The sequence below is a fragment of the Raphanus sativus genome, chromosome 8, assembly GCF_000801105.2.
Source record: "Raphanus sativus cultivar WK10039 chromosome 8, ASM80110v3, whole genome shotgun sequence".
In the NCBI taxonomy this organism is placed as follows: domain Eukaryota; kingdom Viridiplantae; phylum Streptophyta; class Magnoliopsida; order Brassicales; family Brassicaceae; genus Raphanus; species Raphanus sativus.
The window spans coordinates 1-13186 of NC_079518.1; the positions used below are offsets into that span (position 1 = coordinate 1).

General features: G+C 26.7%; 1 protein-coding gene and 1 pseudogene across 1 annotated transcript; one reads left to right on the top strand and one right to left on the bottom strand.

The window, feature by feature from the left end:
• Positions 1–4806: 4806 nt before the first annotated feature.
• LOC108831483 (phosphatidylinositol 4-phosphate 5-kinase 10-like) lies at positions 4807–7378 on the top strand (annotated as a pseudogene).
• Positions 7321–8536, bottom strand: LOC108831482 (probable desiccation-related protein LEA14). Its single transcript, XM_018605025.2, has 2 exons — positions 8242–8536; positions 7321–7684 (listed from the first exon to the last, which is right to left on the bottom strand). Exons 1-2 carry the CDS (start codon positions 8445–8447, stop codon positions 7435–7437), a joined length of 456 nt encoding a protein of 151 aa, XP_018460527.1. The 5' UTR covers positions 8448–8536; the 3' UTR covers positions 7321–7434.
• Between the last annotated feature and the right edge of the window lie 4650 nt (positions 8537–13186).

The following is a 13186-nucleotide window of genomic DNA, read 5'->3' on the forward strand; positions in this document are numbered from 1 at the left end:
AAACTATACACTAAAACAAGATTTTCATATTTTTGAAAATTTTCCAAAATCTGTGGGTTAACCTCTTCTACAATAATGAGTTTTCGGTAATCCTCTATATACTAAAGTTTGTACTCTTTACTTTAGTTTATAAATTTCAAACCACATTCGACATTTGAATTAATGTATTCTAAACTATCTTTCATGGTATATAGGAATCATTCTAATTTTTTTAATATTTAGTTTACTAAAATTACATATACTGACTAGATTAATGGAATTAGCATTATAAAATTTTCATTATCTATAGAAACAGAGACAACAGAGATTCTAAACTCTTTGACAATCATTTTATGTTAGTGCCTGATTAAACTAGACACTAAAACCAGATTTTCATATTTTTTGAAATTTTCCAAAATCTGTGGGTTAACCCCTTCTAAATAATGATTTTTCGGTAAATCCTCTATATAATGAAGTTTATACTCTTCATTTTAGATTAAAAATTTCAAACCACATTCAAAATTTGAATTAATGTATTCTAAACTATCTTTCATGTTATATAGGAATCATTCGGATTTTTTAATATTTAGTTTACTAAAATTACATATACTAACTAGATTAGTGGAATTAGCATTATAAAATCTTCATTATCTAGAGAAACGGAGACAACAGAGGTTCTAAACTCTTTGACCATCATATTATGTTAGTTCCTGATGAAACTATACACTAAAAACCAGATTTTCATATTTTTGAAAATTTTCCAACATCTGTGGGTTAACCCCTTCTAAAATAATGAGTTTTCGGTAAATCCTCTATATACTAAAGTTTATACTCTTCACTTTAGTTTATAAATTTCAAACCACATTCGACATTTGAATTAATGTATTCTAAACTATCTTTCATGGTATATAGGAATCATTCTAATTTTTTAATATTTAGTTTACTAAAATTACATATTCTAACTAGATTAGTGGAATTAGCATTATAAAATATTCATTATCTAGAGAAACGTAGACAACAGAGATTCTAAACTCTTTGACCATCATATTATGTTAGTGCCTGATGAAACTATACATTAAAACCAGATTTTCATATTTTTGAAAATTTTCCAAAATCTGTGGGTTAACCCCTTCTAAAATAATGAGTTTTGGTAAATCATCTATATACTGGAGTTTATACTCTTCAATTTAGTTTAAAAATTTCAAATAACATTCGACATTTGAATTAATGTATTCTAAACTATATTTCATGGTATATAGGAATCATTCTAATGTTTTAATATTTAGGTTACTAAAATTACATATACTAACGGATTAATGGAATTAGCATTACAAAATCTTCATTATCTAGAGAAACGGAGACAACAGAGGTTCTAAACTCTTTGACCATCATATTATGTTAGTGTCTGATGAAACTATACACCAAAACCAGATTTTCATATTTTTGAAAATTTTCCAAAATCCGTGGGTTACCCCTTCTAAAATAATGAGTTTTCGGTAAATCCTCTATATACTGAAGTTTATACTCTTCACTTTAGTTTAAAAATTTCAAACCACATTCAACATTTGAATTAATGTATTCTAAACTATATTTCATGGTATATTGGAATCATTCGGATTTTTTAATATTTAGTTTACTAAAATTTACATATACTAACTAGATTAGTGGAATTAGCATTATAAAATCTTCATTATCTAGAGAAACGGAGACAACAGAGGTTCTAAACTCTTTGACCATCATATTATGTTAGTTCCTGATGAAACTATATACTAAAACAAGATTTTCATATTTTTGAAAATTTTCCAAAATCTGTGGGTTAACCCCTTCTACAATAATGAGTTTTCGGTAAATCCTCTATATACTAAAGTTTATACTCTTCACTTTAGTTTATAAATTTCAAACCACATTCGACATTTGAATTAATGTATTCTAAACTATCTTTCATGGTATATAGGAATCATTCTAATTTTTTAATATTTAGTTTACTGAAATTACATATACTGACTAGATTAATGGAATTAGCATTATAAAATCTTCATTATCTAGAGAAACGGAGACAACAGAGATTCTAAACTCTTTGACCATAATTTTATGTTAGTGCCTGATTAAACTATACACTAAAACTAGATTTTCATATTTTGAAAATTTTCCAAAATCTGTGGGTTAACCCCTTCTAAAATAATGAGTTTTCGGTAAATCCTCTATATACTGAAGTTTATACTCTTCACTTTAGTTTAAAATTTTCAAACCACATTCAATATTTGAAGTAATGTATTCTAAACTATCTTTCATGGTATATAGGAATCATTCTAATTTTTTAATATTTAGTTTACTAAAATTACATATACTAACGAGATTAATGGAATTAGCATTATAAAATCTTCATTATCTAGAGAAACGGAGACAACAGAGGTTATAAACTCTTTGACCATCATATTATGTTAGTGCCTGATGAAACTATACACCAAAACCAGATTTTCATATTTTGATTTTTTTCCAAAATATGTGGGTTAATAACCCCTACCAAATAATGGGTTTTCGGTAAATCCTCTATATACTGAAGTTTATACTCTTCACTTTAGTTTATCAAACCACATTCGACATTTGAATTAATGTATTCTAAACTATCTTTCATGGTAAATAGGAATCATTCTAATTTTTTAATATTTAGTTTACTAAAATTATATATACTGACTAGATTAGTGGAATTAGCATTATAAAATCTTTATTATCTAGAGAAACGGAGACAACAGAGGTTCTAAACTCTTTGACCATCATATTATGTTAGTTTCTTATAAAACTATACACCAAAACCAGATTTTTATATTTTGAAATTTTTCCAAAATCTGTGGGTTAACCCCTTCTAAAATAATGAGTTTTCGGTAAATCATCTATATACTGGAGTTTATACTCTTCAATTTAGTTTAAAAATTTCAAACAACATTCGACATTTGAATTAATGTATTCTAAACTATATTCATGGTATATAGGAATCATTCTAATGTTTTAATATTTAGGTTACTAAAATTACATATACTAACGGGATTAATGGAATTAGCATTACAAAATCTTCATTATCTAGAGAAACGGAGATAACAGAGGTTTCAAACTCTTTGACCATCATATTATGTTAGTGTCTGATGAAACTATACACCAAAACCAGATTTTCATATTTTTGAAAATTTTCCAAAATCCGTGGGTTACCCCTTCTAAAATAATGAGTTTTCGGTAAATCCTCTATATGCTGAAGTTTATACTCTTCACTTTAGTTTAAAAATTTCAAACCACATTCGACATTTGAATTAATGTACTCTAAACTATATTTCATGGTATATTGGAATCATTCGGATTTTTTAATATTTAGTTTACTAAAATTACATATACTAACTAGATTAGTGGAATTAGCATTATAAAATCTTCATTATCTAGAGAAACGGAGACAACAGAGGTTCTAAACTCTTTGACCATCATATTATGTTAGTTCCTGACGAAACTATACACTAAAACAAGATTTTCATATTTTTGAAAATTTTCCAAATCTGTGGGTTAACCTCTTCTACAATAATGAGTTTTCGGTAAATCCTCTATATACTAAAGTTTGTACTCTTTACTTTAGTTTATAAATTTCAAACCACATTCCACATTTGAATTAATGTATTCTAAACTATCTTTCATGGTATATAGGAATCATTCTAATTTTCTAATATTTAGTTTACTAAAATTACATATACTGACTAGATTAATGGAATTAGCATTATAAAATTATCATTATCTATAGAAACAGAGACAACAGAGATTCTAAACTCTTTGACAATCATTTTATGTTAGTGCCTGATTAAACTAGACACTAAAACCAGATTTTCATATTTTTGAAAATTTTCCAAAATCTGTGGGTTAACCCCTTCTAAAATAATGATTTTTCGGTAAATCCTCTATATAATGAAGTTTATACTCTTCATTTTAGATTAAAAATTTCAAACCACATTCAAAATTTGAATTAATGTATTCTAAACTATCTTTCATGTTATATAGGAATCATTCGGATTTTTTAATATTTAGTTTACTAAAATTACATATACTAACTAGATTAATGGAATTAGCATTATAAAATCTTCATTATCTAGAGAAACGGAGACAACAGAGGTTCTAAACTCTTTGACCATCATATTATGTTAGTTCCTGATGAAACTATACACTAAAACCAGATTTTCATATTTTTGAAAATTTTCCAACATCTGTGGGTTAACCCCTTCTACAATAATGAGTTTTCGGTAAATCCTCTATATACTAAAGTTTATACTCTTCACTTTAGTTTATAAATTTCAAACCACATTCGACATTTGAATTAATGTATTCTAAACTATCTTTCATGGTATATAGGAATCATTCTAATTTTTTAATATTTAGTTTACTAAAATTACATATTCTAACTAGATTAGTGGAATTAGCATTATAAAATATTCATTATCTAGAGAAACGTAGACAACAGAGATTCTAAACTCTTTGACCATCATATTATGTTAGTGCCTGATGAAACTATACATTAAAACCAGATTTTCATATTTTTGAAAATTTTCCAAAATCCGTGGGTTAACCCCTTCTAAAATAATGAGTTTTCGGTAAATCCTCTATGTACTGAAGTTTATACTCTTCACTTTAGTTTAAAATTTTCAAACCACATTCGACATTTGAATTAATGTATTCTAAAATATCTTTCATGGTATATAGGAATCATTCTAATTTTTTAATATTTAGTTTACTAATGTTCAGAGGCATATTCAACAAAAAAAAGAAAATTATTTATTTTACTTTTGTAGGCTTGTTGAAGAGCTTGAGGATACATGAAATCCATCTGCAATGATGAGACGTTGAGGAAGCTTTCTTCAGGGAAAGTTGGTCATATGTTTCTTCTCTCCAAAGATGACCGCTTTCTCATCAAGATTCCTGAGTGATTCGTTTTCGCTTTGAAAAATCTTTCTCAAATCTGTGTTTCCTCTCCTTTAATAATTTATGTTTATTTATTTATTTTTAAAATAAAATCATTTGGGTGATGTTTCTGTTTGTTTCTGCTTGGAACTATATTTGCTTAAAATCAAATCTTCTCTACTTGTTCTGTTTCTTTCTTCCGTAAGCAGACATATTTTTTCGTAATGTCAAACATACTGCAATCAGATGTTTTTATGAACAAGGTCTATGATCTAAAGGGTTCATCACAATTCACAAGGCCGAACTAACAAAAAGATCAAAGTGGGAGAGAAAAGTATTTCGAAGGATACCGACCTTGATTTTCATTTCTATGTGGATTCCTTGGCGAGGCACCGCCTCCTCAAGTGTGTTTTTTTTTTTCCCCTCAGTTTCTATCTTTGATTCTTGTCCCAGATGCTCACCCAAATTGTGTCATCGCGCAGGCAAACAAAGCTAGACTGTGAACTTTTGGAAGATGAAGGGATAAATGGATTACAGCTTAATGCTTGGCTTACAAGCGAAAGGCTCATGTCAAGGTGACTGAATTAAGCATCCCTTCTTATAAGTGATAAAAGAGACTTCATATCTTAAATAAATTAATTAAAAATATCGATGGGTTTTATTTGATCACAGGTTCAGTTGATGGATTAAGCCCTGTATACAAAAGCTTCACATAACGAGGTAAACATCATCCCCCATCATAAGCATTCTTCTCTTGTTTTTTTAACTGTAGTAAATAATATATGAAACTGTCAATCTCAAAGGCTCCGTTGACAGCAATAGTTCCAAGTTGATGAAGACAGCATCAAACTCTCCAGATAGATCTTCAGCAATGTATTCATGCACTCCGAACAGAGGTGATCTTTAAATCAGTCCCTACTCTAAACTAAATATATACTAGATTAGGACCCGCCCTAAAGGGCGGAAATTGATTTGTCAAATTTCAATTAATAATATATGGTATATATAATATGTGTATATAATATTATATATATTTTGTGTAACATTTATATATATATACATATTAGACATATATATAATATTTTATTAAATATATATAGAATTTAATAGTGTTATAATTTGTGTTGTACTTGTTATTAGTTTGTATTTAATCTTCTTTCATTTTTAGTATAATAATTTGCCTTGTCACACCTTTTACCTTTTAATTTATACACATAGTTATGCCCTTTTTCAAAAAAAAACTTATACACATAGTGTCGTAAAATGTAATATATAAAAAAACATATTTAAAAAATCTACTGACTATATGCCACCATTATTTGGTTGTTTGAACAAAAAAAAAATCATGTTATTGCATAACTGTGTATGTTGTGATATGATATAGATGAAGAGTAAATATATGGAAGTAAAGTTAGTGATACGAACATGAGCCTATGTTGGTCTATGTCACAATTATTTGGTTTTTGGAAGACCAATGAGCATAAGCATACACGGTCTTTGTATGCTTACGTTGTAAATGAGTCGGATATTTTTTCTTTTATGTCTGGAATGATATGGAACTCGTTGATTTAAGAGTGGTTCAGTTTTATATGATCTAATTATATTAAGAGATGAACCAAAAATATTATAAAAGTGTTATTGGTTAGGTTTAAGTAATCTATGTTGGTTAAGATTTGGTTTAATTTAAGTTGGTAGGTTGCATTGTATAGGAGGCATGATATATTCTAGCAACAACTATGAAAGAGTCCAAAATTTAAATGAGAACTTCAAATAGTAGATAATCCCTAAATTAATAGATTAGATATAGAGAGAGAGAAGCTTGTCGTGCTATATATAAACATGGGGAGATGTTCAATGTGTTCATTATTGCAGATTCACTTGACGGTGAGAACTCAGTGATAGAATCAGTAGCAAGCATAAGCCCCAGTTCAGCACCAACCAAAGCTTCTAATTCTTCACAAGGAATCATTGCTTCCATACCAAAACTCACCGACATCTTCCAAAACAGGTAACCCATCCATGATATATCTTTTTCTTGTGCTCTCAGTTTTTACCAAACTGTGCCACAATACGTTGATGATTATTGTGTGTTTGTGCAGCTCAAGCACAAACTTCGGGATGAAGATAGATACCAGGACTCTCTTGGAGAGAGGAGAAAGGGAGTGTTGTGGGCAAGAACATTAGAGAAGAAGAGGAATGGTACGCCGTGATATTATATCATGGGATTATAGACATCTTGACTATGGTGTGAGGAAACGCATTGAACATTGCTACAAGTCTATTCAACACAGCTATAACACCATCTCAGCTTTCTTCTTACCAGAAGAAGACCATCCTTCTCATTCATATTAACTTCCAAATTTTTACTTAGTAGTTTTAACTTCGGTTTATTAATTGTAAGAATGAACACATGCATTATATATAAGAAACAATACTTGATTTTATAGGCAAACCACAGTTATCAGTTGTTACATTATATCACCATTACAAACGATATTTGATTTTTTTTTTAATTGCGCAAAAGTTGATTCACAAGAAGTCTTTAAAAGTAGGGAGTTTGATTTCGCCCTTGCTGGTAATAGGGATAGTAAAATCCCCAACAATAGGAAGATCAAGGGTGAGACCTATTTCGAGCAAATAGTCAATGTCCCAGTCCGCACCAACGTCTCGAGCCAAGTTGAGCAGTATACTATACGGCACCACCATCGGAACATCAAGAACCGTCATGTCCTTTGCTTTCAGTGAACCAGGGTCCGGTATCTTCCCCTTTCCAATTTCCCTATCATTTTTCCATTATAATTAACCATTAGCTTACACGAATTTAGCGTTTACATAATAGAACTCGATATGTATAAACGCTAAATATTCAACGTACAAATACATAAACCATAAACACTTCTACTTTTGTACACAAGTTATATTCAACGTACAAATAGAAAACGTTAATTAACAAAACAAATGAACGGATTAGTATGGTAAGCTAATTTGAACAAATAAATATATCAAATATTGTAAACGAAATACAAATTGAATCACAAACCCGATATGCTATTAGGAAACTTAATCATATGGCTGGACATGTTAACCGAACTGAGTATGGCTGGACATGTTAACCGAACTGAATATTTTTACCAGCCATTATAATTTAATTAGTTTATGTGTTTCATATAACAAAATATCGACCTAAACCAAACTATTGAAAAGAAAAGAAAACAAAAGATATTGGTTTTGACTCGTCCAGGAATTATAAAGAACCCATAATAATAAACTGAAAATCAAAACATCTAAATTGAAACAGAAAAAAAATTGAGATCAAACGAGGAGAAAGGGTTTCACCGGCCAGCGCTGTGGATAGTGAAATTGATCTCGCAGATCGGAATCGCGTGACTGTAAGGATTGGTGACTGAAACTTTGGCTAAGTACTCGACGGAGTTACGGTTCACGTCTTTAAGGTCGACGTCCGTAACCGAACCCTCCGGTTTAGGAACCCCGGCGAGTTTATCAGCCACGAAATCTTTTGCTTTATCTAATAAACTCGCCATGTTGATTCTTTCTTGTTACGGTTCTTTTTTCCTTTTTGTTTCGATCGGTGTTAATTTTACGTGGTATATTGTACTAGTAGGAATATATAGATGGATGGCATACGAGATTTTATCAAGTCGGTCCATGTGAGTGGATTAATTATACATGTAATGTGTTGTGTACGTGTGAGGGTATTTCACAAGTGAGGGTGAAAGCGTGGGTTATACGTGTCTTGTGACCATACTTTATTTGCATGAAAGACTTAAAATCCGAAAATAAAAATCATACATAATATAATAGATATTTTGTTTGCAGACACGTATAGATAAAGTCGGCATACGTAAAATAAAACTAATATATTACGCTTTCTAAACGAAAATCGCATTTTAAACACCGAGAATATTACTTTCTACCACTTTAAACACTGAAGTTTTTTGCTAGCACTTTAAACTTTCAGAGTGACATTTTTAGCATAATAAACCTCCAATGAGTTTTTCCTATTCATATGACATTTTCCAGGTAAAAAATAATAAAAATTAAAAATTAATAAAAATACATAAAATACATAAAAAATCGAATAAATTGAAAAATACAAAAAGCAAAAAAAATCAAAAAAATTCAAAAAATCTAAAAGTTCAAAAATATAAAAATTAAAATTTCAAAATTAAAAATAAAATAAAATATTAAAATTCTAAAAATATAAAGTAAGATCTAAAATAAAAATATCAAATTTAAAAACTAAAATAAAATTCTAAAATTCTAAAAATTCTAAAATAAGATCTAAAGTTAAAAATTCAAACTTAAAACTAAAATTGAAAATATATAACCGAAAAAACAATTAAAATACATAAAAATTTGAATGAAATTGGAAAAATTGCAAAAAAAAATCTAAAAATTCAAAATAGATAAAGTAAAATTTGAAATCAAGTACTCTCTTTGTTTCAGTAAGATAACACTTGTACCATGTATGTGTTGGAGAATAGCCTATGAAGATACACTTCATGATCTTTGCTTCTAGCTTATTCCTATGAAGTTCCATTGCTTCAAATTTGAAATTTTATATTTAAGTTTTATATTTTTGAACTTTTAGATTTTTTGAATTTATTTTGAATTTTTTGTAATTTTTCCAATTTTATTCAATTTTTTTATTTATTAATTTTCGGTTAAATATTTACAAATTTTAGCTTTTAAGTTTTAATTTTTAATTTTAGATCTTATTTTTGAGTTTTTTGAATTTTTAAAGTTTTAAATTTTATTTTAGTTTTAAATTTGATATTTTAGGTTTAGATCTTATTTTGATTTTTAATATTTTATTTTATTTTATTTTAATATTTGAAATTTTAATTCAAATATTTTTGAACTTTGCTTTGATTTTTTTTTACATTTTTCCAATTTTATTTGAATTTTATGTATTTTTATTATTCTTTATTATTTTCATTACTTTTTTACCTTTAGTACCGGTCACATATGAATAGTTCCGGTCATATATAAATAGAAAAATGTTATTCGAAGTTTGTTATGCAAAAAATATCACTTTGAAGATTTAAAGTGCTAGTCAAAAAATTTCAGTGTTTAAAATGTTAGAAAGTGATACTTTCAATATTTAAAATGCGATTTTTCCCCTTTCTAAACTACATATCTTCCATTCTTACAAAAAAGTTGGAAAATATTAGCTTAACGAATAAGATGCGCAATGGATTAATGGGACCGACAATGTCCGTTCATGTGCACGTCGGTGGACTTTAATATTCCCATGCATCGCGGTACACAATACATGATACGTCCGACGACTCTAATAAATGTGAACTAGATCTTAACCCGCCCAACCGGGCGGATATTTATTTTATATTTTTAATTTTTTATTTATAAATGATACATTTGTAATATTTAAACAAAAATTTAGATTGAAAATTAGAATTTGTAGTTATAATAAAAACTAAAAGTTAAAAAATTATTTTGATATAAATTTTAAATTCCTGATTAAAATAATATAGAGATAGGTCATGACTTTTTTTCAATTCCAAAATCTTAGAATTATTAATAAAAATAAAATAATTTATAAATAAATAAAATATATAAACATATTTGAAATTAAAATAAATTTGTTAAAAAAATCTTACGCCATTGTTGTTTATTTCTATAGTTTGACATGTGGCTGTATAAATATTTGCTTTCACTTCAATTTTTTTCTTTGTTCTAATGATAATATATATATATATATATATATATATATATATATATATATATATATATGTGTGTAAATTAATATGTATTAGATAATTGTTAGTATAACATTTTAAAACAAAAAATTTATTTATTACTTTAAATAATTATATTATGTGATTTTAATCGTCTATTATATCATAGTGTATCATATAAAAATCTAATATTTATAACTAATTGGATTTATATTATAAAAGTGTTATACTAACAATTTATAAATAAAATATTTTATATTTTATTTATATGATATATAAATTGATTTTGATGTGTGATTTTTATTTTATTATTTTTATTAATAAATATTGAAAAATATTTAATGTTAACAAAAAATCTATAAAGAAATTTATTTTGGTTAAGATTTATTCTATTAAAGAAATCTATTATTTAAATTTGGAAAAAACATTAAATACTTAAATCTATCATTTAAATAAGGAAAAGACAAAATTCTCTACTATCTTTGTTACCAAACAATTTTTTTTTTAAATATTCCTATCTCTATTACCAAACAAAAGCTTAAAGTACTTCTACTTTAATAAGATAGATATAAATAAAATATTTTATATTTTATTTATATGATATATAAATTGATTTTGATGGGTGATTTTTTTTTATTTTTTTTATTAATAAATATTGAAAAATATTTAATGTTAACAAAAAATCTATAAAGAAATTTATTTTGGTTAAGATTCATTCTATTAAAGAAATCTATTATTAAAATTAGGAAAATACATTAAATACTTAAATCTATCATTTAAATAAGGAAAAGACAAAATTCTCTACTATCTTTGTTACCAAACAAAATTTAATTTTTTTTAAAGATTCCTATCCCTATTACCAAACAAAAGCTTAAAGTATTTCTACTTTAATAAGATAGATAGATATAAATAAATAAAATATTTTATATTTTATTTATATTATATATAAATTGATTTTGATGTGTGATTTTATTTTATTATTTTTATTAATAAATATTGAAAAATATTTAATGTTAACAAAAAATCTATAAAGAAATTTATTTTGGTTAAGATTCATTGTATTAAAGAAATTTATTATTAAAATTAGAAAAGACATTAAATACTTAAATCTATCATTTAAATAAGGAAAAGACAAAATTCTCTACTATCTTTGTTACCAAACAATTTTTTTTTTAAAGACTCCTATCTTTATTACCAAACAAAAGCTTAAAGTACTTCTAATTTAATAAGATAGATGAGCGATTTAGGGGATGATGAGTAGCTTTAGAGATTAAATCATAGATTTTGTGACTGTACATGTATATTTTATTGCTGTATATTTATTTTCTTTTCCATAATTGTCTCAAAATAATTTTAACAACTAATTTTATGAGTAGCTTTAGAGATTAAGTCATAGATTTTGTGACTGTAAATGTATAATTTACTAGTGCAGACCCGGCCTACGGGCGGGTTAGTAACTTAAAAATTATATAATAAATCTTTAAATTTATTGAATATTTCAAAATAATTAGTTTAATTTAAACTGTAAGTAATCTTTAAATCGTAATACATATTACATTTATACATCATTCAAAAATTTAATGTTACAATTATACATTTGTATATATATTATCTATTTTGATAACTCTTATATTTTGGTTGAAATGCTGATGGTTATATCTTCATCGTGCTTTTTCATGTCTATGTTTTGAATATCGTCTTTGTTGAAAAATTGGAATGCTGATAAATAAGCACACATTATAATTTAGTTCATTTACTTTCAACGAATCTACCGTTTATGGTTGTTTGTAGAACAAATGCTGGCGTGAGAAGTCTTACCGAAACCAATGATTCATGTGAAGCTGTTGTACATCTTTTTTTTTCCTTAAAGCCGTAAAAATGTTAGACTCGCAGTGTTTATTTAGTTACATCAACGACGTAGTGATATATTTTACTAATGATATATATTCATATTTCTTTTCCTGAATCTCTATTATTGTTTTTTCTAAGAAAAATCTATCTGTTATTGTTATAGCCTTATATAGTTATATGTATGTATTTTTTACTGCTGTGACTACAACTTTTTTTAGTTTTTGATTTATATTTTAAGAGTAATTAAAAATGTGAATAAATATTATGAAATGTTTAAATTCTTTTCGGTTCCAATTTATATTTATTTGACTAAAAGAATTTTACTGCATCAATGTTCATTTTTATGTTGTCGAAAAAAAATCATTTTAATAATGTTCTTTATTTTCCAATCATATTTTCGTTGTAAATGCTCAAAGTTGTTACAACATTTGTATTCATTAAAATACCTATCTCATGTTGTTATGAAGATAATGATGAAATGCAGATAAGATAAAATAATATTATCATTTTCTTTTAGCGGGGGAAAGAAAATTGAGTCTTTCAGTGGTTTCTTGATTGTGTCCCCATTGTTCGACAGAGGATGGCTTGTTATTAGGTGACTAAAGTTGGCCATGCAAGCTATAACCATGTGAGCCGAGAGAGAAAATTGGTGGGGCCTAAGCGATGAGTTTATTTCTGTGAATGTATTTTATTTATGAGAAGTCCATTTC